This window comes from Pleurodeles waltl, chromosome 1_2 (assembly GCF_031143425.1).
Source record: "Pleurodeles waltl isolate 20211129_DDA chromosome 1_2, aPleWal1.hap1.20221129, whole genome shotgun sequence".
In the NCBI taxonomy this organism is placed as follows: Eukaryota; Metazoa; Chordata; class Amphibia; order Caudata; family Salamandridae; genus Pleurodeles; species Pleurodeles waltl.
The window spans coordinates 799,001,173-799,028,445 of NC_090437.1; the positions used below are offsets into that span (position 1 = coordinate 799,001,173).

Here is a 27,273-nt window from a genome sequence, read left to right on the forward strand (position 1 = left end):
GTCCCTGGGGTCCCTTTGTCCAGCAATACCAATGTGTCTGTAGGATTCTCAGGCGTCCCAGTGGTTAACCCCGTATCCAAGCCACTGGAATTCACAATTGGTCCCTACACTGTTGATTCTCCTCTAATACTTACCTCTGGTTGTAGTGAAAATTTGCTAGGTCTCGATTTACTGAAGAGATTACACGCCACTATATATTGTTCCCCTGATGGCGTGTACGTCACCATGGGTCCTCACGTGACACCCACCCAGTTCATAGCGTTACCACTCCCCCTGAGCTAGAGATGCTCCCCGCTACACTTTGGGCTTCAAACAATGAAGATGTGGGCTGCCTTGATATTCCCCCATTCTCCATCAAGTTAAAAGAGCATGCACTACTTCCCCGTCTGCCACAGTACAAGCTACCACATCACACTGAACAGGCCCTCAAGGACATTATTTTGCAGCTGATTGATAAAGGGGTTGTTGAAGAGACCAGAGGTAATACATGTAACAGCCCCATACTCCCAGTACTCAAAAAGTCTGCTGATTCTTCCCATCAGCCCGGCCTACGCTTTGTGCTTGACCTTCGAGCAGTTAATAAAGTAGTGGAGCCCCAATTCCCTGTTGTACCCGACATTACCACCCTCCTAACAATGATACCCTCCACTGCCACCTGGTTCTCTGTCATAGATCTCAAGAATGCATTCTTCAGCATACCCATCCACCCGGACAGCAGACACATTTTTGGATTCTCCCTGGGCGGTCGCAGTTTCCGGTTCTGTCGCGCACCTCAGGGCTACACGGAATCACCCAGTGTTTTTAGCCAGGTTCTCAAGGAACAGTTGGATTCCTTTCAATTCCCCGCTGGTTCCGCCCTGGTACAATATGTTGATGATCTCCTTATTGCTTCTGACTCCCAAGAAAATTGCAAAAAAGACACAGTTGCACTTCTCACTCATCTATCGCAACACAATCACAAAGTATCCCTCACTAAATTACAGTATTGTCAACAGCAGGTTACCTACCTTGGTCACCTGCTGTCGAAGGAGGGACGTACACTCACCCCAGCCCGGGTACAAGCCATACGCAATATACCTGTCCCCACAACACGGAGGGAGGTCAGGGGATTCATTGGCATCACATCCTTTTGCCGCCAATGGATACCTAATTTTTCCCTCCTTATCAAGCCTTTCTTAGCACTCACCCACAAAGACTGCCCTGACACCGTTGTCTGGAATGCTGAATGTCAGTCCAACTTTGAAGATTTGAAGGACGCTCTCTGTACAGCCCCTGTGCTAGGCACGCCTGACTATCATAAGCCCTTTACACTGTTTGTCAGTGAACATAACGGTTGCTCTCTCTCAGTCCTGACACAAGAACATGGTGGCAAACAGCAACCATGTGCTTATTTTTCAGCCCTTCTGGACCCTGTTGCCAGGGCTCTTCCAAGCTGCCTACGGGCTGTAGCTGCAGCCGCAGTAGCAGTGCGCCAATCAGCTGGGATAGTCATGGATACGTCATTAATATTGTTGGTCCCACATGCCGTTGATGCCCTAATTAACAAAACTAAGACACAACACCTTACAAATGCCTGCCTGACCAGTTATGAGTTAACACTCCTTGCCAGTCACATTACCATCAAAAGATGCACTACCCTGAATCCCGCTACGCTATTACCCCTGACTGACAGCTCTGAAGATACATATACTGACATGCATGACTGCATTATCAGGACAGAAGAGGAAACGAAAGGAAGAGTAGATCTACAAGACACGCCTCTAAGCAAACCCCAAGGTACATTGTACATCGATGGTTCATGTCTCAAATTACCTGATGGCACTACATCAGCTGCATATGCTATCACGACACTAACAGCAGTAGTTGAAGCACGTCGGATACCACATAATTCAGCACAAGCGGCTGAGTTAGTGGCACTGATTAGAGCCTGTGAAATAAGCACAGATTTAGATGTCAATATCTACACTGACAGTCAATACGCGTTTGGAGTGGCACACAATTTTGGTGGATTGTGGGCGGAAAGAGGCTTTCTCACATCACACGGCACCCACATACAACATGGAGGGTTAATACACAGACTGCTCTCCGTTCTAGCGCTGCCACGGACCATGGCCATTGTGAAATGCAGTGCACACAGAAAGATCACTGATCACGTAGGAAAAGGGAACGCCTTTGCAGATCAGGTAGCGAAGGAAACAGCACGTCAGAAGAAAGGCAAGATGTATGTAGCGGGACCAGCCAGATGGGTCCCAGATAACGGAATGTTTGAGGACACGGTAGAGAGTGTAAAAAGTATACAGGCAGAAGCGACGGAAGTTGAATTGGCATCATGGAAGGAGACACACGCGAGGTTTAATGAAGGAACAGGGTGTTGGACAGACTTGTCAAAAGCCCAGAGATGGATGCTTCCTGATGGGTATGTCCTTCCTGTAGTGACAATGGCTCATGGTCCAGCACACATCAGTCCAGCAGGGATATGCAAACTTCTTGCCCCTGTCTGGTACAACAAAAATATTCCAAAAGCAGCTGAGAAGTTGGTTAAACACTGTATGATTTGCATGCAACACAATCCTGGCAAGGGCATTAAAGTACCTCCCGGCCATTTCGCGCCCCCTGATTACCCATTTGAGGCTATACAGATGGATTACATCGAAATGGAAAGATGTAACAATTTGAAGTACGTATTGGTGGTCGTCTGCATGTTTAGCAAATGGGTAGAAGCCTATCCTACAAGGGACAACACAGCCCTCACAACTGCTAAGGTACTCTTGAAAGAGTTCTTTCCCCGGTTTGGAATGCCTCGAATTGCATGGTCAGACAATGGCAGCCATTTTACAGGTCAGGTGATGAAAAAGGTGTGTGAAGGATTAGGAATTAGACAGAAATGTCATGCTGCCAACCATCCACAAGCTGCAGGACTAGTTGAGAAATACAATGGTTCACTCAAATTGAAATTGTCCAAAATATGTGCTGACAAAGGCATATCGTGGCCTGATGCTCTCCCTCTGGCCCTGTTGTCACTTCGGGCTACACCACATTCCAAGTCAGGTCTCTCGCCATATGAAGTGGTCATGGGGAGACCGTCTAATGTGTGGGGAGTTCCAAGGCCAAAGAAATACTCAGATTTACCATACCCTGTATTGATGGATTACCTCAATGAACTCACTAACTCTTTACGTCTCATTCATCAGCAGGTGAAGGATATTCTGCCACCATTACCTCTTACTCCAGGCCACTGTATCGAGCCCGGTGACTGGGTCCTCACCAAGAATTTCCAACGCAAAAAGAGCCTCGAGCCCCGGTGGAAAGGCCCCCGCCAAGTACTCCTTGCTACCAGGACTGCGGTGAAAGTCAAGGGAGCAAAGAACTGGATCCACGCTTCACACTGCAAAAGGGTACCTTTGCCCTTATCATACGATCAGTGGGTGAAGGAGGGTCAAGGTGACGACGAATGCGAGAAAGTACCCACGTTTGTTCCCTTCAGTGACGCGCAGATAGAGTGGACAGCCACCCAGGAGGAGAGTGATTCGGTCCTTCGGGGTGCGACACCTGATGGTGTTCCAGTTGTTCCATTGTTTCCAGATCAGACTGAGCCTGGTTCTGCGAGATATGACCTCTGCCCACGCCCCTCACGTTCAATAGATGATTCATCGTTTACCTGTTGCATCCAGTCTAACATTCGCTGCAGGGCCGTGATTTTGTCCGGTGTGGCGGACCAGAGAGTGTCAATATGACTGCTGGAATCACCCACCGGTGGAGCAACCACCAGTCACGGGCAGCACCTAGGGGAGGCTGGGTTGCACGCAGGTACTGAATAACTGAATTTGATACTGATCACTGCCAGTGAGAAGGGCAGACTTGAGAAAGGAAAAGGACTATGTATTCAGATTACGAGAAGAGCGTACAGAGACAGAAACTGAGAAAAATTAAACATTAAAAAAAATTGTTTGGTCCACGTACAACGTGCCTGGCGGTAATTGTATTGCTTCTTGTCATATTAGCGTGCATTGGCTGGACCATCCACACTGCTACAGAGAAAGGACAGCCTCCTGCACCAACGTCTGCGCCCATGCATACACATGTATCTCTACCACCTGCCAGGAGACAAGAATATGACAATAATACGTTCATCCAGATGCTACATCAACATCAACTTGTTACAAACTTGACAGACTGTTGGGTTTGTGGTCATTTTCCTCAAACGGCTGCTCATGCATTTCAGTTCCCAGTCTTTCCTGTAACGGCTGCCTACACTTGTTCCTTAATGTCCAATGTTTCAATACAGACCCCCCTACCCGGTTCTAGGCCTGTGAGACGACCCGGTATCATAACGAACAACACACTCTTTGAAGACTTTATCCTTCAGTTTCAAGCCAAGATACACATTGCGTGCAATTGTACGGATTCTCCAACAATGCGTAGGATCATGACCTTGCCCCGCTATCCACTCATGGAATATACATTTGGTCCGGTCTCCATGAAACCAAAAACAATATCTATCAGACCTCGGCAGGCCCCGCTCTGTATCTGCGGACAAGGACGCATACCTGTCGGAGTCAGTGTCTGTAATGCGACCATCGCGTACAACACTTCCACCCCTTACCTCAATGCACCTACAGGACTATACTTTGTATGTGGGAGTAAGGCCTACACCTGGCTGCCACCTGGTTGGAGCGGCACTTGCTACATTGCCTTCCTTCTCCCACCAACGTTCAACAAGCCACCTACGTATCATCGACAAAGAAGAGATACTGTAGACCAAACAGACACTTCCGCACAGCTGTTCATGGATATAACAAAAGGACTGCTACCCTTTTGGGGGCCCTCGGTGAACAGTCTGCAAATACGACGACTAACGCGAGTCTTGGAGGCTACGATAAATGAAACAGCTGGAGCACTTGCCAATAACACCGCCGAACTCCAAGCTACCAGGATGGTAGCTCTTCAGAACAGAATGGTGCTTGACGTCATACTAGCAGATAGGGGTGGAGCTTGTCGCATCATAGGGGCCAGCTGCTGCGTTTATATACCGGATAATTCATCCTCAGTATTTGCAGCCATTTCAAGATTACATAAAATAGCATCGGTTATACATGAGGACAACGGTACGCCTTGGTCTTGGACTTCAGGTCTGTGGCAGGTGTTGGTCTCCTGGGGTTGGAAGGTTTTGATATTCCTGGCTATCATAGCTGCCACATTTTTCACATGCTGTTTATGCGTACAATGTGGTCCTGCATTGTGTGGGGTCTGTGCTTCAATGTTAACACCCAAACCCACCAATATCAAAGAGAATACTGAGCGACTAATGCTTCAACAACAAATTGATGAGCTTCTAAAAATAGAATTGAACTGAACAGAGATTTGCCTCGCAATGGCAAAAGGAGGGATTGTTAAATAATAATCCGAGATGTATTTGCTTCAGACTTTATTTCTGCGTATTCCATTAATATTGCCATGTGCTCGACAAAGCTGACTCTTCATTTAAACTGTGCAAGTTGACTTCCCTGTGAACTCAGTTTTTGTCTAAAACCATTTCCTTCTCTGGGCCTCTCCACTTATCTAACCAAGCTGACTCTCAGAATACCGAGCCACAGCTGCATCCTTCTTATCATTGTGCAAGAACAGAACTGTACCTCTTCCCACCGCATTCCAGGGGCCTCCTGCAAGGGATATCCTCGTAAATTATCAAACCAACTGTGATAAGACTGACGTTTGACAAATGAACTGTCACTTTGCCGTGTATTAGCAGGATACTCCCGAGACAGTGGGAGTACAGGCAGGAAAGACTAATCAAATGTATGTACGTCAGCAGGATGCTCTCGGGTTAAAAGGAGAACTGTTTGAAGCTTTTGTGTTCACCAGATATGGAGGGGTGGCTTCCTGACTGAAAGGGGGGCAGCTTAACTATATAAGATTGTACGCTGCAGAATGAAGCAGCCAGCCTCCGTAGGAAAGTCATTCAGACTGTCCTGGGACACTGTGCTTAGCTCGAGCTATTATCTGTTTTACTAATAAAACTTTTCTCTTCCTCATCAGTCATGACTCTGCCTGTTGTGTTCTTTGCTGGTAAGAGACCCTGAAGGCTTAGGGTGTCCCCTCCACCGCTGGGAGAGGTGAGCCTGCCTTTCCCGGTTCTTCAAGCTGGTGCAGAGTCCCTATCTGGTTCAGACAACTCCAGCAGCTGTGTGGCAGCAGCAATCGACGTCCTACTGCAGGTCCACGGCAAGTGGCAAAGTCTGTCTTCACCCACGGCAAGCCTCATCATGCAGGCCGGGGCAGCAGTGAGGAAAAGCGAAGGCCTCCCCTGGATGCAGCCCACCAGGCACCCCTAGCAAGGAAGGGCCGACATGAGCAGCTGCCATGGTCCATCCCAGTTCAAATGTGGGCCCCCAGTGAATGTCAGCCAGCAGGGCTCGCCCAGCAGAGTCTGTTCATCATGGGGGAAGGGGCCATAGCAGTGGAGGGAGGGGGGGGGAGCAGTCGCCACTCACTAGGAGCCCCCAACAGCTGGCCTCCAAAAACCTTTGGGCAATTCTATACGGAGCTGGGAGTGCGGGAGTCTGGGAGACTTCAAATCACCCACACTTGGCGGCTTCTCTTGTCTCCCTGCCTGTTCCTTCGTTTGGTATTGCAGCCTGCCTCGGTGAGCGGCACATGCTGTACAAGCACAGGGCAGCCATAAGCAGAGACATCACTGGGAGACAGAAGAGGCCACAGTCTCTGTGAGGGGGTTGGTCACTTCATGTGTTCCTCGTTCCTGTATCTGGGACTAGCCCTGGCCAGCAGGAACAAGCTCCACAAGTCCGGCCTCTGAATTGGCAAGACTGAAGGCCTCTCCCATGCAGGCCCCACTCCAACGCTGCATTGGCCCGCCACCTGCTGGAGTGCAGCGGCATGCATCAGAAGCCACGATCTCCGCAACAAAACAAGGACGTTGTTACATGACCCGCCAAGTCAACACCATCTCATCATCATGCTTCCACACCCCCTGACTCGTGAAAGATTTTCTGGTGGATCCCCTCCAACACAAGAAAGGCAGTCACCCACGCACTTGTCACTAGCAAACTGCACAACGTCAATGCACTCTATGCCAGCATCACCAAGAAACTACAATCACAATTAAAAAGAATCCAGAATGTAGAAGCCAGATTCATCCTGGACATCCCCCAACACAGCCACATCTCCTCCCACCTCAGAGAACTACACTGGCTTCCAGTCAACAAGACCATCACATACAAACTCCTGATCCACACTTACAAGGCACTACACAACATAGGACCAGCATACCTCAACCACCGCCTCACCTTCTACGTACCCAACAGACATCTCCATTCTTCCCAGCTCACCCTTGCAGCCGTTCCCAAAATCCAGAAAAGCACAGCAGGCGGAAGATCCTTCTCCTACTTGTATCCCAGACACAGAACATGCTACCTCTCAAGCTCAGGCAGATCGCATCATTGAAGCAGTTCAGAGAGAACCACAAGAGCTTGCTCTTCGATTGAGCAGCACACCCACAAACAGCACCTTGAGACCCTACGGGTGATTAGCTGCTCTTTAAAAATCACTGATTGACTGATTGAGGAAGGGTGCTGCCTGCTCGCCTAGATGGCTGTTGATGAGCAGGCCGGGCTGGTGCACTGCTAGTACACGTCAGTCATCTTCAACAGTTAGCCACTGACCCCATTCTTAGTCTTATATTAGACATTTATCCTACAACATCTTTTTTGTTAACACGGTTCATTCTTCCTATTTTTCACTTAAAAATGACTAGACATCTTTTTTTGTGCACTTTAGCGCAGGAGCCTTTTTTGGAGAGGATGAGGAAATCCTCCTCTGTGTCTTATGGACATACTGAGAACGAAAATAAATTTTGCATATATCCAAATGTAATAATTTTGTGCATGTTTCAATCAGAGACCACTTTACCAATAATTTTTTAAGAATTTGAAGATTTGTCTAAGGTTTCTGATTATAAATGCAATTTTAATAAATCTGAACGTTTTACCACTTAGCACATTGTCTTTTAAAGGTACTTTTTCAAAGATTTAAGGTATAATGTAATATTATCAAAATTAAATATCCAAGTTGGTCCAACAGAAAGTCCAAAACCATAATGTAAATGCAATTAAATTTAAAGTTGCTTCTTTGCTGGCAAAGTGGTACCCTTGGTTCCTGTCCTGGTGGGACTGGACACAACTAAGATCTTAATTCTACTAGTTATTACCTTTCCTTTTTCATTGTTACATATTAGAATACAAACATGAGACTTTCAGTGAAAACACTTGAGAGCAAAAACTAAAGGAAATGTAAATTTTTCAGCCTTTATTAGATAGCATTCTGCTTTAATTTTACAGATTTAGAATATTCTTTCAGTAAATATTCAAAGGATTCAGAAAACTCTAGTTAGCATTACTTTCCCTTTAAAGAATAATGTATATGACACACAGACCCTGATTTCTGCTGTCACCTATGATCGATCATTCTTGCCTTCTGATGGAAAGTCACAATATCACTTACATATCTACCTCACGGTCAGCCTATCCCCTAACATATCGCTAAATGGTATTGTGACGTGCAACAGTTAGCAGGTGGAGCACAGATGGGATGATTAGTCTCACAAATAGCTGCATGTAACACTTTCATTGGTGGAAAGGAGACTTATTTTCTTGACTGGTTAATAGTATATAGCTACCCCAATGCCAGAGAGCGTTGAACACCTGGTGTGACCCTATTGTTGCCATTTGACGACATTGGTTGGATTATAGCATGCGGATACCACTATAATATTGTAACACTTAGTTGTGACTCTTGTGTTGACGTCTCCCTAATCCTTTGAGATGTAATTGCAACTGAGTGGTTGGTAGGACAATCAGGGCTAGCCCTGTTAACTGAGGAAAATAAATGCTGGACATGGATTTAATTTCAGTTCCATTTAATCCCATAATTATGAGAGGTAGACTATGGCATCCTGGTGAGACCCCACTAGTAATCTGGAGTTGAAACGTCAACAAAGTTCCCCATATGGTTAAGGACTATTTTTGAGAAAGGAGTAGCTCTGACATGCGGGCACCCTTATTACATGGTTTTTTGTGAATACCATTTGGAAATGTACAGTGCATTATTGTCTTATATGTTTGTGTTTTTTCTACTATGTGTCCAGCTTGTGTATCTAAAGCATGAGTATTCAGTTAAGGTGTATTCACACCAATACAAGAATTTACCTAAATTGAACAGATTGGTACAAATAAGTCAAAATGATTACAGGGCTTATAAACCGACTAGCTAATTGCCCTACTGAATAAGTCCCATGTGACACTTGTTCTATATTGATCCCATGTGGTTTGTGGCTGCTGAAGGGGTGCGAGGCAGACTTGGGCTGGCGGTGAGCCAGAGACCTGCCATAGCTCTGCTACTACAACACTGAGTCTTCCTTTTCACCAAAAAGGCAAGAGCCATCAAAAGGCATGCCAATGAGGAAGACTGGACATACCCTGAAAAGCCAGTGGTCCTAAAACAGGCGTGGCATTGAAGGGCCGCTGATGATGCAGTCGTTCTGCCCAGTGAGTTGGTCGTGGCCAGTCCAACTCTGGTAGTAAACTTTGCTGCATCTCGCCCATCTGATATGGCTTGAGTGAATGTGGCTCAGGCATCCTCTGAGACCACAGTCAACACATGTGCAACCGTGTGCCACACAGTGTGTGCAGCATCAGCCCATAAAGGCACATGGGGTTCACAGTCTGCAGTGTTAGGCTGGCGGAAGAGTACATCCTCTAGCCAAAGATATCCAGACTTTTGGATTCCCTATCAGGTGAAGTGGTAGAGAACATGCAGGGGTTGATCCTGGAGGTGGAGCTTGGATCACCAAGCTCTCCAGGGTGGGCTGCTGGGTGAGGAAACTAAGGTCCCAAGAGCAGTGCGATGACAATGGGCAACTGTCCTGTGCACAGGAGGCCCTTTCATTAAATGGGAGTAGAGGTTCTGAGGGCGACTCCCAGCTGAAGCACCTCCGTCTATCCAATATGGGTCCCCTCCTGAACCAGTGAGGCACACAAGTGCTCCAGATTTGTCAGGCTACCCAAATGTGAGGAGCATGACCTCATAAAACTCCTTCAGTTGGGTGTTAGCCTGCATGGGACAGAGGAGACTGTGGAAATTAATTAAAGCATGCATAATCCCCAGTGTTCTACCATTATTATTATTTCATTTCTAAAGAGCATGATTGCCGGAAACTCTTCAATACAGCAATTACAGGGTAAACAACCACGTTTTAAGCATTTTTCTACAGTAACCAAGGTCATCAGTCTTATGCAGAGCGACAAGAAAACTATTCCATAAACACAAAGCTTGAAATGAAAAGGCTTTACCCTCCATTCGGGAGAGTCTGAATTTTTTGTTGCGGAATACAGCAGTCGATCAGGTTGGTACTTTGTGAGCTTACTGTTCAGGTAGACAGGCACAGTCTCATGAAAGGCCTTGTGGACAATACATAGAGATTTAAAAAGCGGACTCTGTGCCATGCAATGGGCGAAAACCTGACTGGGCTAGATCCAGTAACTCATTACTCTCTAAATAGTCAACTAGTATTGAGTTTATATGCTTTCCTAGAATTTTAAGAGGAAAAGGTACCACAGAAATATGCCAATAATTAATGAGGATATTGGAGTCAGCTGTAAGCTTTTTCAAGGGTGGCTCGCACATACTTTCTTCTAGCTATGAGGAACCTGCCCAGAGAGCAATGATGCGTTACAAATAGGACGAATAGCTTCTGACAGAATAACATCCAAGGTGAGCCCGACATAATCGATTACACCAATTCTGTGAGTACCCTACTCACCTCTACTTCTTCCTTGATGACCAAGAGTACCTCAACCTTTCAGCTATAGCATGACTGCCAAAACTGTGGGGGTATAATGTCTGTGCCTCATGTGTTGCAGATGATAGATGTGGCATAAGATTAGTAATTTTGATCACAAAACATGCTGCAAAATCATCACAAAGGGCCTGTGAATGCCTTATTGAGAAGGTAACACTAGACAGATTTGCTAGAGAACGTGTGATATCAAAGATTTGTTTATATGGATTTGAGGTTGAGACAATCTCATCTGAATAGTTACTGGTTTTAGCATCCCAATAAGCTTTTTATAGGACCGCAAAGCTTTCAAAAGCTCCATCTTGGCCTGAGGAGCATATTTAGCTCTCCAGCACTTTTCCACTCTTTTGAATTCAGCTTTTGCACTTATCTCCTCATTACACCAAGGTGAGAAAGGCCCATTTCGTGGGCACACGAATTTCTTTGGCAATAACTTATTCACCTCCCATTTGTCTATTGGTCATAAATCTCTACAATTAAGTCTATTGACATAGCCAGGGTAACTAGTGGAAATGACTCTCCTAGCTGACTATTTACCTTCTGTGCATCCATCCCCAAAGGCGTTTTACGATTGCAGGTTGTTTCCCCATTATACTGTGCCTTCTAAGATTGCCCACTGAGATGTCAAAATGTATCAAACAGTGATCATGCTAGGCCTGTGGTATAATTAGCCCTTCAGTTTCTAAGTCCTTGGGGCCAAAGACCTGATCCAGAGTAGGCCTGTGCTATGCTCAGGGACCTTAAGTCATTGCATTAGTCACAAAGCTCAAGGTAAAGGAGAAAATCTGCTGTCCTGGAATTACTGCGTGACTCTGCCCGAAGACTGAAAATGGCTAAGACCATCAAGTAGAATGAGACAGGGCCAACGGTGTCAAATAATCCAAAAATGCATCTGTAAAACATGCGGCTGGGCCTGGTGGCCTATAACAAAGCAGCCCAGTTAAGGAATGCGATCCAGAGAGCTGCAGTGAGAACCCCAGAATTCCTTTCTCCATGAAGCCTGAAGGCCCCAACTCTCCTTGAAGAGGATTTGCCAGTCCCCAACCTCAAACACCTGTCCATGAAAGATGAATGAACTCATACCCACCCAGAGAAACCTTCCCAAGATCAAAATTTTAATCAGGTGTGGTCTGGGTATTCCCTAATAAATGATAAATGTGCCTTTTCTTCTCCCAGAATTTAATACATTTTAGCCGAGTGTTTTGGTAGTGACCGAGCATTATTCATACTACATTGTAAGTTTACAACTGACCACACTGAGCGATATGCAATATCAGAACATGAATGGCCCGTAAACTGCTCCCCTCTGGTGCAAATAGGGCCACCATGGTTCCCAGATCCATGCCTTCACACTTTGCACCACAAGTATAAAATACTGTCTCCCCCCTTCGGGAATAAAATTGCATCCCATCTCCTTTCTGTAGATTAAAAATTCCCTAGAATACCTGACAGGTGACCTGCAGGGTGCAAGCCGGCCAATATCTATTTCTCTCCCTGCTTTGCTCCCCAAACTGGCAAAATGACTGGCACTGTACGTAGCTGGTGTGCAGACGGGCGCGCCTTTGGCAGGGCTGCACATAAACTGTAAACTTCGTACTTGTATAGCGCACTACTCACCCGTTAGGGTCTCAAGGCGCTGTACGCATACCGCTGTGGAACCCACTCCTGGGCAACCTCCAAGGTGAAGCCAGGCATCCCAGCGCTGTTGGGGCCGTTGTGGAGATTAAGCAAGCTATTGCCCAGAGTTACAGAGTGGGACCTAGGAATTATATTAGGCACCGATGCAAGAATGATCAGGTCCGAGGAAATTGAGCCCAAGACCCGCTGAGGCGGGAATTGAACCCTGGTCCCGGGCTAGATTTCTGCATCAGGGTCTGCCGCTCTAACCATTGAGCCACACTTCTCCACACATGAAACCTCCAACAAAAATGCTACCTTTGTTTCCACTCCCCCCCCCAACTCCTGCTGTAATGGTTCACAAATGCAGTCAGGAAAACAATGTAATGCTTTTCAAAATTACAACTCATTCTACTTTTAAACAACAGTTGCAGAGAAAAGGGCAATGATTTGTTTAAAATAAACTTTAGAAACAATTTTAACCCAGCTACGATTTTAAATTCTACAGCTAGGTGGAGTTATTCAATGCTGATTTTTTTTTAAATTTTAAATAACAACACATTCTTGAATGCTAAAAGAAACAAGCACTGATAAAACCAAACAAGTCTTAATTTAAATGTGCCAACACACGCAAACAGCATCTGTGTACGCCTGTGTTTACAAGCATTAACATATTACAGCAAGATTCATATGCTTTTCCGATGGTTATTAATCCTTTAAAATGCTCCTGTGCATTTTCGTCACACACTCACATACTACAGCTCAAGTGGCATACAGCACAAAATAAACACAAGTGTATAATTAACAGATATGGCACTGAAGATATCCGCAATTATGCGCTATGGATTTCACTTTAAAACAGACTAATCAGAGAAATGATGGTCTGGCATGCTCTGCATTACAGCTTTGTTTGACACAATCAACACTATGAAGCACTTCTTGCCACCACTCAAGGGTACATAAAGTGTGAATACATCCTCTGTTCCTCAGAAAAGAATCAGGTATGCCTCAATGCCCTGGGTGGACCTTTTCCCCCTCTTGAGGTCATTGATTCTAGATGTAAACGAAGATGTAATGAGGTAAAATGCCAGCATTCACGATGACCAACACTCCATATACCACACCACTGCCTGTAGGCTGCTCTAAATTTGAAGGGCACTTCCAGAAAGCAGAGAATAAGGTGGGCTGACCAAAACCTCCTATTATATTTTTTATATGTTAAATGGCAAGGCAGCTTAACATGTCTTTTACACCAGACCTAAACTTGGTGGTAAGGCTGGAGGGAGAGGGTTAACCTGCACACTGGAATTCTGAAAGAGGACCTATATGAATTTAGCTGCAGTGACTGCATGCGTAAAGGATTATAAATGGCAATTTACTACTGTCAATTAATTGAGAACCTTTACAAATATCTACAGAGAGCGAGGCATGTTTGTACAGGGCAGTTACATGGAATGCACAAAGGACTTGACACAACCCCTCTCAATTCACAAGCTCTACAGGAAAATCCTTGGATATCTGTTTCAGGTTCTGTATTCTGCAGCAAAGAGACATGATGCTGCAAACAAGAGCAAGAAACATAGCCCAGCAATGAGAGCTGACCCTAAGCAGTTGTACCAAGAAGGTTGTTGTAGATATTCAGTACACCAAAGGGAGTTAGAGTCCTTCAAGCCTGACAATATCAACGTTACTTGCCAGTGACATTTGCAATGAGGACTCCTTGCACTGCACTTCATCTATCAACCACTGGCTGGAGTTAGGCCTGGAACAGACTGTGGAACGCTGCACCCCACACATTAAGCATTCTCGTCACATATTAGCTGCAGTCAAACGCTCCTGAAATTGGATGGTTGAAGAAAACTGGTTGATAAGCGCAGATTGATAACCCATATGGATCACTGCCTACAGTGATTTCAAATAGATGACTAGCATCATCACGACTGATGGAGAGCGGCATTTGGAGTAATATGAGATGTCTGTACATATAGGATTAATGCTGAACTTCTGAAAAACCAAGAGAATGAACAAAACTGTTACCTGGCCGTGCATTCAGTTGCTTTGCAAAACATACTTAGTCGCTGTAGTACCTACTGAGCTCATTTTGATTCCAGGGCATGAGGCAATATTTATGTCCGGTTTGTATTATGTTTTTAAGTACATGATATTTATATAACGTGAACCTAATCAAAGGGCAGCTGATATTCATAATGGTGAATCAATAAAATATGTCTGAAAAGAGAACTGGGGGCAAAGCTTCAACACCTACTCGTTTAGCTAGGCTTATATGTAGGGCAGTGCCAACTCTGGGGTGGCAGATGCTTTAGAAATAGTGTCAATAAATCACAATCTAGAATACAGAATATGAACATGCTAGACAGCTGCAATGCATATAGAAAACTTACCTACCAGGCTGTGTAAGCACACGCTCAGAGACTGCAAGGCATGGGAAAACAACAGTAGACCATCAGCAGAGGGTGAAACCAGACACTCCGGTATGAGCAGCACTAAAATCTGTGCTGCAGAAATAACACAGGCGCCTAGCACTGAATCTTCTTCAGCAATAGCACAGTGGCAGGGAAAGCAGCACAGACATTGGTAGGGATGGCCGGAAACACCTATGATCATCAAAGCTTCTTCAGCAGTACCAACGTCCCACCAGAACAGGCAGCAAAGAATCAGCAGTAGGGAAAGCCAGCAGCACACACGCAACAACAGAGCTCACCTTCCATAAGAGCACATTGAGCAGCAGGAAGGGTGTCAAAGCAAAACACATTCTTTTGGATTGAGCAAAACTGGGTATGTGAGAATGAGTATTTATACTTCTACTATGCCTGATTAGAAAGCAATTGCAAATTGAGTCTGTTAAAAATTGTTCCTAATCAGGGCCTGACCTTCAAAGGACTCACGGTACTGTACAATGTTGGGGTGCTTCATGTTGGCCAACACAGCCACCTCACGCCGGGATTCCTGACGTTCCCTGCTTGGCATCTGGAAAGAAAGAGAGATGTACTGAAGAAAATCCAAAGCTAACAAGTAATGATTAGGTGAAATACTGGTTGGAGAAGTAAACAGTCATCAAAATAAGGTACAGCAGAAATGTAGTGTGGTGCAGCGGGGCAAAACACATTGGTTCAACAGGTAAAGCAGCTATGTAAGGTACAGTAGGTACAGAGCATAGTAAAGCAGATCAGGTGGTGACAGTACATTAACTACATTGCCAGCACGACAGATCCAGTACTGAAAGTAGCTGGTGAAGAATAGGGGAAGATCACAGTAAGTGCAGCATGGTGAGAATCAGAGATCTGAAGAAATGGTGCAAAGCATCAGCAGTATGTATGTGTAATCCTGGATGCACTCTAGTTGCAGTGCAGGGAGCAATACATTTCTGCCTGAGTATGATAGCTTCAGCACTACAGTCCATAGGTGCAGTGTAAGCCGTAGCAAATGCATAGCTTGGCCTAGCAATGTGGCCCTTAAAACAGGGCAGGGATTTTGGTTCCAAGACTTGTCTGGAAGGATCAGAGATAATTTGGGTGATGTGCAAGTAGGGAGAGTTGCAGTTGTTAGCACAACAGATGCAGCAGGTGTAACATAGTTTATTTACAGGGATAGTTCATTTAATGTGCACAGATATACCTAGAAAAGATTCAATTCTATGGATCTAGAGTCCATTTTACGTTTCAAACTATTTCTGGATTTCTTAATGGCTTCCAGTTTTTAGGTACTAGTTGGGTCCCACAGTGTTTCTGGGTGCTCTCAGTTGTCAGCCATGCTCCTTATGCCAACATTAATTGGTCCATTTCTGTTTGCTTTTAGACAGCTTTGGGGTAATTTCTTTGCCCATGAAAAGTGGTTTTAAAGTGGAGGGGAAATATCTCCTACAGATCTCATCAGCCTTCATAGTGGGGGCTATGTTTATATCTGCGTTTGACACCTGTTCTTTAATGGTTTGATCTGTCATACATTTTCTCCACATCATGCTTTAAGTTTTCGATCCTGCGGGAAAGTATCACTCTGGGGAAGATTTTCGTTTCTCCCACCTTTGGGCTGATAGTGTAAGGCCATTTATTCACAGACTGTAGGCTTGTTGACATTAATTATACCTGGTTGTCTATTTCTCTGCCTCTGTAGCATGTTACATCAACTTTTCCATCACCCAAGCCCAGTTTCCAAGGTAACAAGTATTACTCTGAATCCTACTTATTTACTTTTTAGGGCCCGAGTGGACCAGCCCCATGAAGAGAACAACAAAATCTCCCATCAGCGAGCATAGCTCCCCTCTCCCTCAAGCAACCTCTGATATGTCCAGCCTTTCCAGGTTCCCCTCACGAGTCAGCGTTGGTCCTTGGAATGTGTCTGGGTGCAACCTCTTCAGCTCTCGTGCTCCGTGTCTCATGTCTCCAAACATTACACTGAGCAGAGCAACATCCTTTCTCGCACAGCCCTCCTCTCCCTAAATCAAAGTCTAGGCAGAAGACATGAGGAAACTACAGGATTCTTTCTGCTCCCCCACACCCACAATTCCAACAATGCCAGAAGCAGCTTTCCCCTCCACACAGCTCAGCAGTCCGGTCTCATCTACTTCTCCAGGTGCCGCTCTAAATCCGCACTGCTTTCTTCTTATCACAGTGTCACAGGCCTGCTCCGTTCATGAGCCAGCCACCACCTGTGCCATCTTGAAGCGAGGGCGCCCACAGGCCTAGCGTTGTTGATTTTGCGGCACTTGATTTTAATTGTCGGATGTTAAGGGATATTTATCACAGGCTTTTACCTAGTTTTCACACAGCTTGGGCCCAGAATTTCAAAGAATCAATATGTGCCGCCAGCTACCTTACCAGGACACAACCCTCTACTGCGTCGTCCTTAAATGTGACACCACAGATTTTTCACATCAGAAACTAGTGAGCACAAGCATTTTCCGCACCTTTGTAAAGAGTTGTTTTCCAATATTCAGTGTATGACAGATTAATAGCAGAGGAGCCATCCCCCTGGAATATCACAAATTCACAGATTGAGTATTTTCAGTGGCTTATCACCTATTGTAGCTTTAGCACCTGGGCTGGGCAAACAGAACCCCCCCTGTCTCTAAATGACAAAAACTTAGCGAAAGGTTCAGCACATATCAACTAATTAATCTTGGCCATGCTCACCAACATGCCTGGTGGTTCCAAAATAGGAGCTGGTTCCCTAAAAAAACAACCAACTGAGCTCTGAATAATGTCAGGCATAAATAATCATGTATCAAATCACTTGGTCTCTGTCCAGCAGAGTACATCGGATAACGTATGGCCTAAGGATGTCTTGACAATGATCTGTCATCAGGCTGTCAGCCCCTTCTAAATTTTAAGTTCTTGAAGTCAAAGTTACCGATATGCATAGAAGGGAGAACAAGGACCAACTCTCCTGCACCTTCACCATTATGATCACCTGAGTAAGGATTTAAATACTGCATAAGCAGGGCCACTAGAATAAAATGTCAGGAGAGCACCAAATTATGAGGCAGTGTTGACTGAATTGGGTGGAAGGGTTGACTAAATTATGCGGTAAGAGAAGGCAAACTATGCAGCATAATGTAGCACAATTTTACATAGTATTAGTTAATTTCATAGTTTTTCACTTGGTACTACCATCTGATCAAAGATTTTGCCTTTTTAGAACCAATTTAACAACCAAATACTTAAATACATAAGTGAAAGATGACTTGTTTACCTTTGTGAAAATTTGCGATTATGTAGCAAATGATGGATTATACGGTAAATGCAGCAAATCCAAAATTATGAGAAAAAGATGCGGCCATAGAATTGAAGTCCAGTGGCCCGGTGCATGTCTACTCACCCAAAAAGTGCAGAAGCAGCAATCTGTTCATCCAGGGGAATTATCAATGGCAGTCATTCTCCCAACACCCTGTTCACAGCATCCAGCTCGGGTCCAGAGGTGATGGAGCAGCACAAATTTTTTCTCCAGCAATTACAGACAACACTGACTTTAAGAGTAGAGCACCACTGCCTCGCAGTACGGATCCACTTGCACCTTCACTATAACCATCAGCCATATTTCAATGGTCGCATTTTGTATATACATCAGTGAAGCACAGTTTTTATTTAATTTAAAAAAGCATTTTATTAATTGTATTCAACCACAACGATAACAATAACATCATCAGTTGTGTTACATAATAATGGATTGTTACCAGTTTAGTGCAAAACAGTTTACAGTATGTCACTTTATCTTTACAAGGTAGGCCGAGCATCCTTATTGTGTTCAGTAGATCCTACTTTACAAGCCTCTCTCCTTTCCATTCTATAAGATTGTCCCCATTCCATGAGGACTTTGCCATGCCCCCCAATATTTTTACTTTTACCATTTCCTATGGCACCCGTGCCCTTCGTACTCTTTTCCCGCAAGCATGCACCAGTCTAGGGCCTCCTTCCAGGCTTTCAGAATCTAAGGGTCTCTTGCGTCCCATTGTTGGGCAATGTTCCTTTCTGCTACCACTAGGCCAAGGACCATCCATAACCTTTGTTATAATTCTCTCCTCTCCCCAAATATTCAAAACATGAGATTTAGCTGAACTTGTTACGTAGGCTCATGTCACCATCAGAATACAAACTCCAACCGCTTTCCATAATGTCATATTGCAGGGCATGACCACAGGATGTGGAAAAAGGAGCCAGTCTGTGAGCACTCCTTAACACCTGTCTGTGTCGATGTTGTTCCATCTTTTCCAGTGCTGTTCTCGAATAGTAAGCTCTGTGGAGGATACAGTGCTGTACCTGCCTGAAGCGTTCTCTGATTCCTACCTCTCTTGGGACCATCAGTGTTTTGTCCCATTCCTCTTCATCCAGGTTTTTCATGCCCGTCTCCCACTCAGGCTTTACTTTTTATAGGACAGTTGGGTATTGTTCATAATCCCTTTATAGATCAGACAAACAGCTTTCTTATGTAAGGGGGCAAGCAGCACCCGATCTTTGGGGCAGGCAAAGCTGACAGTGCATGAGGCAGCATGGGTTTGAGCTCACGGGTCAACCCCTCCCTGGGCCACAAGGGTCTCCCTATAGTTATCTAGTGGATTAGATGATGCATAATAGCAGGACGGATTCAGCCAGACCAAAAAAACTCAGTTCGGCACCCGGCCACTATGCACCCAAGAAGGCAGCCATGTACCAAGCAATGCAGGCCCAAGGAGGCGCAAAGGGAATAGATCCACAATGTACGGCAGCAGCGGCTCAGTGGACATACCACCAGCCAAGGCAAGTACACAACTATGCTGGTCAGAGCGCCGCCTGGTCTGTAGACCTGCCATTAGTGGATTGGGGAGGGCTGGTGAGAGGAGTCATGTCGTGTGGACAAGCTGCGCAAGATTTCGTTGACTCCTGCTTTAGACCATCAGGGGTGTAAAAGGCATCACTTAGAGACAGGGCTGTGGCCACAATATCCGATCCAGATCTGCAGGGGTTTAATTAACTGCTGTGCCTACTGCCTTGCATCAACGATGAGTCTGTGAGAGTGTGGATTTTCTAACATGTTTATTCATGGTTTTAGCATATTAATTTATATGTTGAATTAACATGTGAAAACGGGTGACTTTTGGAAATGGTTGCCACAGTTAATTTTCTGTTCTTAACTGAGTAATATTCTGATTAAATGTTGTAGTTATTTTCCATAATTCAATGCTTACATAAAAGTGTATTCGATGTTCTGCTAGATATGTCCACAGCTACCCCTAGTGGGTTGCTGCATTATGGCTTACAAGGTCATGCTTAACTGAATTCTTGAACAAGTTGAGTGTTCTACTGTTTGAGAATGTTACTAATACGTGGTTTCTTCCTCGAGGATGGAAGTGGATGTAGCAAATGAGAAAGTTTCTTCCTGAGAAGAGAAGTTTAGACAAGATGGAACAATGGAGCTACAGACGAAAGAGGAAAAGTTACTGTTGAGAAAATATTTTAGTTAATGGGATGTTGTCGTATTTTAGGTTATCAATTAAAACTTCTATTGGCTGAAATGTAACCACACCATAAACTGACCAATCATAAGCTTTTTAAAGATTAGTATAACAACTTGAGTAGGATTTTTCTTTAGGCAGATTGCAGATTTTAGTTAGAGAGATCGAAGTCGTTAGATTCCAGAGTTCCTGCTGATGGTTCGAGTCATATTGGCAGTGTCGGTTTAGCTGGTATTATGCCCGATTCTTCTGAAGACATACCTGATGGTGTCCCCTTGCTGAAGTAGTCTGCATGTTGTTATCGATTAGGGTAACATGATATTGTAATGTTACATGTGTCTCTTTTGCAGGTACCAGCTGCAACTTATAATTTGATAGCTGCATACTTATAATGTATTTTTATAATAACCCGAGTTAAAGAGATTTTTCCTAAATTTGTGTTTCTAAATTCTTTTTACATGAAGCCCAACATGTTGATGCTAATTTGTGGTTAGTGAAGGTATTAACTTAGAATGCTCATGATTTATATTGACATCTTTTGAACACTGTACTAATGCGCACTTTGACATTGTTACCAGTTCTGGCGTTATTAATAAGTGTAATTCTTTTGGAGATTATTTTTCTGATCGTTTTGATTAAACTTAGATATATAAGACGTTCTAATCAACCACTATTGATTCTATATACTTATTATTTGTGTTTGAGAGTTATTTTCGTGACATTAGCATTGTTAATGTAGGGAAATAAATTTTATAATTCCTTTTAATAGAATGGTGTGATTATTGTTTGAAGTTCGTAATCTTTGAATATATTGATTATTGTTGATTATTACATTCCTCATTGATGAAATCCTCTCATTCCTATGTCGTGTCGATCCATTGACCTCTAGCGCAGAATCTACTATTCAGTTTAAGTAATAGCTAGGATTCCGTAGCGCTGCAGCAGGTCCGAGTGACTCTCCCCATGCTGGTTGTTGTTGAAGGGCCATGCTGGCTGCAATGACACATCTGGACACTGAGACAATGTCCAGCTGACCTCTGGCGCTGTGTGCCGTCTTGCCATGTCAGATCAACTTTCCTCTGTTGCTTATATTATGGTCCATGGGCTTAGATGGCAGAGATTACACACAGTGTCCTTCAATGGTATTGCCCAGCTCTTCAGATCACTGACAATCTTCAGGCCACCAGGCAGAAGACTAGACAGAAGGCTGGTTTCCAACAATGAGCACCTCTGTTTTCCCAGCGTTTAATTCAATGCAATTCATGTTCATCCATTCAGCCACCTCCACCAGGCACACCCGTAAGTGTGCAGCAGACTCAGTAGTTTCCCGAGACCGAGTGATGACCAATTGAGTTTCATCAGTGTAAGAGAATATTAAAACCACGAAGCTCGATGACGTCAGCCAGGGGGCACATGTAAAGACTGAATAATCTGGGGCTTAAAACGTATGAGATTTAAAAGGATTTTTCATCACCTGAAAAGATTGACCCTGCAAAAAGGAAGCTAGCCACTGCAGGGCCTTATTCCCAATCCCACACTTCCAAAGTCGTACAAGCGGAAGGCTGTGGGACACGGTATGAAAATCAGCGCTAAGGTCTAACATCAGCACCGCTGCTGTAGCGCTCCATCTGTAATTTGACAAATGGCCTCAGATGTTAGTGGTAACAGAACTCAGTAGTATAGGAGGGCTGGAAACCAGACTGTGTTCTATGGAGATCTTTCATGTCAATAAGGTTAGTTAGTTGCTGATTTACCAATATTTCTGCCACTTTGGAGATGAACGGAAGTAGTGAAATTGGCCTGACGTTTTCCAGTTTAGAAGAGTTCAAACGAGGTTTCTTCAGCAGGGGCATATCCGTAGCATGCTTCCAGGAACAGGGAACCCTACCCTTCTCAAAAGAGTTATTCAAAAGGTTGCATAGGAGAGGTGCTTTTACAAAGAAACCCCGCCCCAGGATCTCTGTGGCTGGCAGATGAACCAGGGACCCAGACTTTACTTTTGCCACCAAGGAAAGCATCTCCATTGGCTCAATAGCATTAAAAAGGTTTAGCCCAGCATCATCTGATAAAGGTTCAAACCACAGACTGCGACAAGGTGCAGTCCTGGCCATCTCAAAAAAGTAAAGTAGGTTAATGCAATCTTGTCAGTGAAAAACTGATCTATCGCATTGCAACCATCCTCTGAAGGTGGTGCAATTGCTGATAAATGATCTACTGAGGACAGGGATTTTAAAATTGAGAACATTTCTTGTGCAGAATTCTGTGCTCCCCTGATGTTGTCAGCATAAACGGTATGATGAGTCGCCTTTATGCATCTCTGATATTCCTTCAGGGCTAGCTGACAGTTAGCCTTATCAATAGGATGAAATTTTCTGTGCCAAACGTGCTCTAAATGCTTGCATACCAAAAAATGCCTTGGAGGCAAAGATCAACACTTTCATATTAGAGGTAGGGATCCTATGTGCTGACCACCAAAAACTTGCTCAAAAGGTTGAAGCTCATCAGGCCTGTCTTAATGAACTGAGTCCTGGTCACAAGGTGATACAGTCACAAGTTTAGGCCCTCAATGACTGCATTTCACAGTAGGAGCGGAGGACCAACGATGGAGGACAAACAGCCTCAGAACAATATGCGGACAGTGGGCCTTCTCGAAGGAGTCAAGGCTTTGACATGACGAATTACCTGGAACAATGGCTGCGTAGGTCTGTGGCATCCCACAAACTATTGCACTCATTCTCATTGGAACGGGTGCACAGAGTACCGACTAGCAAGGTTCCCCCCAGGAACCCTACTCAAGAATAGTGATAGCCAAGATTCTACACTACTGAGACCGTGATGCCCTACCCTGATCAGCTAGAAAGAAAGGACCATTCAAAGTTGAAAATGCCTCAGTATCAATGTTGCCAGACTAACAAACGCGGTAAAGGCTAAAAGAGCCTCCATCCGCATAGTTAAACAAGCATTTGCATTACAATAGGTGTAGCATTTTCTTGAGTTAGAGCTATTGGCATTGTAAATTTATATCTAGACTTTTCTTGCCACATAAATTTGTCAACCCTGTCTCATAATTTTGTCTTTTCCTACCATGTTTTGGTGGCCACTGACATCAGAAATCACAAGCCCTTGAGGAGAGACGATGGAAAATAAAGTTGGAAAAGTATTTTCTTTTTATTTTAAAAGAATTAAGTCTTGTAAGCATTATTGCCTCGCATTTCAACAAAGCTCTAATGAAGTTAACTACCGCCTAGTGCACTGAATGACCTGCCATTTAAAGACTTCCTTAATAAAGTTCTCTCTGTTGTTTTCAAATATAATAAGGGTATAGCCTATGCTGACTTTGTTGAATGGGAGACACTTGGGGTTGTGGTTTGAGGACACTGCAAGGCTAAATTGACTGGGATATGCAAAGCCTCAGAGACTGAACTGTTCGCTTTGGAGAAGTCAATTTACAACCTTGAACCGAAAGTAATTGCAAACCCTGTTGCAACGTCAAGGTAACACAACAGTAAGCTTAGATACACCCAGGTTATTGAACAATACTGTCAACATCAATACTGTAAATATCAGGATCGGGGACATGAGAGACAAGGAAAGCCAGGAAGGTTGCAAGCCTGGCTAAAATGGACAAAACTGTGAGAGACTCAAATCTCTCGTATTCGTACTACATAGTATTCTTTGGTGTACGAACAAGAACAAATTAATGACATCTCCTACAACTATTACAAACATCTATACGGCCCACACATTGAGAGACCTGCTGAAGAGATCTGGGTGTTCCTAGATAGGGTGCCCTTTGTCACAATGACTCAGTTGGACAGGGAAGCACTTGGTGGTCATATTACTCCAAACAAGCTCAACGGAGTCACTAAAGATCTGGCCAGAGGAAAAAGACCAGGGCTTAAAGGGATGCCTGAAGAACTCTGGCATATCTATTCAGAATGATTGATTCTACATCTGGCTCAGATCTACACTGTTGCCCTTGAAAAAGGAGAGCTCCCGGGTTTCTTTTGGGAAGCCCTAGTGAGACCTTTGCCATAAACCTGGCAAACCCAGGGATGTAGTCAGTTCATACAGACCTCTGTCCATGCTGAATCTTCTAACTTACAGACAATACACTTATATGTCAACTTTGATCTATAATGATCAGAATGGGTTTATAGCAACATGTAATACCTTGCACAATCTGATGACCTCATGCACTTGGAGAAAGGGTTCAATATGACACGCTGAAGCTTTCTGAGAGCTACTATGGCCCAAATAGGATATGGTTCTAAATGGGAGAAGTAGATTGAGATATTATACACTACACCAGTAACACGGGTCAAACCAGGTAACCATGTTTTGCCCCAATATCCCATCTACCACGGTACCAGACAGGGCTGTCCCATTTCCCCACTCCTCTATGCTACAGCGCTCAAAACCCTGGTGGCTGTGCTTGGTGGGGAGGGCAAGGGCTGAAGTATCCCACTTTGGGGTGATGTCCAAGTTATATCCCTTAAGCTATATCCATTTATCCCTTTATATCAGAGAAGAGGAGAGGAGAAGGATCTGGCAGCGACTGTGCAGTTGTTGAGTGATTTAATGAAAAGTCTCTTTTTTGCACTCACTCAAACACTTCTAGGACAAAGCTGTTCCAGTACAACCGGAACTGGATAAGTCAAGACTAGACACATGTGGGATGACACCAATATTTCAGAATTAACATTTACCATGACCCAGTTAATCCCCAGGATGGAAACCTGGAGGTAGCACTCCGTGCCCTCAAGGGATGTGTGACATTATGGTGCTCACTACAATTTCCAAACATGCCACACGTTGCCCTAACAAAAATGGTGATCCTTACCAGACGACTATCTACTAGTCAACTTACCCGTCTGGATATCGAAAGGGTGGTTCCTGAGACTTGACATGCTATGTAGAGCACTGATATGAGACACAGGCAGACAGAAGGTATCCCTCAACACACTTAAGAACCTAATCGGGGTGGGTGGCCTGGGTTTCCCAGATCTCAAATTATACTCCTTAGCTGCACCGTTATAGTTTCAGTAGGTAACTCAATGGCTGGTGTTGAAAAGTGGGTCAATGGTAGTGGTAAGTTTACACCTACCACTGGCAATAAGGCCACTAACACAATATATGGTCAGTAAAGGTCTCAGTAAATTAGTCCCTTGCTCAACCCCTGGGAGCTGTAACCAAGCAGGCCGGCCTCCCTAAGGAGACAAGAGTGTAAAGCATTCAAAAACACCAACACAGTAAATAAGTAAAAAACAACACACAATAAGAATCCCAGATAGGTCATATTTTTTATGAGTAAATAGACACCAAAACTACAAAAATCCAATGTACAGAACCAGAGATACACATTTTTAAAGAATAAACACTTTCGAATGCTTAGCAACACAAAGCGCTAAATCGGGACATCTGGTTGTGGTAGACCGGGACAAAGTCAAAGTTTGAGGCTGGCTGCGATGGAGCCCTGGTCAGATACACTAAGCGGGAGGCCTTGGTCAAAACTTTACCTTCACACTTGAAAGCTATTCTGGAGCTTTTTCTTCCGAAGGCCCTCACTGTTTTTCACCAGGCTAGATTTGGTAAGGGTTTGCCAGCTTGACTTTCAGAGAGCTCCCGCTTAAATCCTGGAATTCAGACCTCCAAACCTTTTCAGCGGCGCAAACGTGAAATCCGAGCCAGGTCGCAGTAAGGGTTCGTCGGCTTGACTTCCCGCGTCGAGTCGGTCACCTCCTAGAGCTTTTTCACAAAAGCTCTCCAAACTTTTCCAAACTTGAGGATACGTTTCCTGCAGTCCTTCTTGCTGGTTCAAAGGGACCAAAACACATCTCCAAGGGTCTGGAATCTCCTGGATGGTCCTTGGAAGGTTGGGCCAACAATTCCCTGAAATGAACCTGGCCAAATCCTTAAAAGTACCCTGGATGCACTCCAGGCTGGGGACTCTTGCTGGAGATGATGTAGGTGAAGCTCTGTTAACCTGTAGATGCAGGAAGTCCACTCCTTAGTCCTACGTAAAGCAAGGCACAATCCCCAGGGCTTTAGTACCAGATTGTGCAGCAGGTGCAGTTCAGTCAGAAGTGCAGGCCAAGGGTGCAAATCCAGGTTCCAGCAGGACAGTCCTTTTGTCTCTAGTAGTTTCAGGCAGTAGAACTGAGAGGCTATGCACCTCTCACATATTTATTCACAGCTCTTGTGCATTAGGAAGGCAGCCCAAACCAATAGAATGCAGGGTGACACCCAGATGAAGGACCACTTACCCCAAAGTGAGGCATATCGCCGGCTCAGAAAGCACCATCCTTCCAAAATCCATGATGACTGAAATTTCAGCAGGGCAGTCAGAGCCAACTAAAACAATTTCCATTGTGGCTCATTTCCATAGGTCTCCTCCTCCTGGCATCTGCAAATTCTTTCCTTAAGCCTGGTATCTGGCTGAGGGGCACAGGATGTGGGGTTATGGCCTGGCAGCCCTCCTTTGAGGCTCGATGGCTAGATGGCTTATTTTCCCCCCTTCCCCCCCCCCCGCCACCCCTCGCTCTGGCATTCCTGTGCATCTGCAAAGCTCCCTTCGGCAGATAGCCCCTCCTCTGGACAGCCACTTATCACCTAATCAAAGCAGCTTACGAATCCTGTTAGCACTGAAGAATGGGGGGAGAAGGGGCTCCAGAAGGATGAATTTTGTCTTACAGAAAAAAAGACTCATAACTTATTTTCTGTACAAGTTATGATAAATTCACCAATGGCAAATTGAGGGATCTATCAAAACAAATCTTTCAAGTCCTGGAAAGACATTTCTACAGCTTTCCTAACAATATTTCCAACGAAATAAAGGGGC

The 27,273-nt window shown here is 44.7% G+C and overlaps 1 protein-coding gene across 5 annotated transcripts in view; it reads right to left on the bottom strand.

The window, feature by feature from the left end:
* Positions 1-27,273, bottom strand: part of NEK1 (NIMA related kinase 1) — an 800,483-nt gene that overhangs the window by 755,235 nt on the left and 17,975 nt on the right. For all 5 annotated transcript variants that reach the window (XM_069244156.1, XM_069244192.1, XM_069244183.1 and 2 more), the window contains exon 2: positions 15,379-15,475. In XM_069244156.1, coding sequence (XP_069100257.1) covers positions 15,379-15,475 — 97 coding nt within the window. The remainder of the gene's footprint in view (positions 1-15,378; positions 15,476-27,273) is intronic.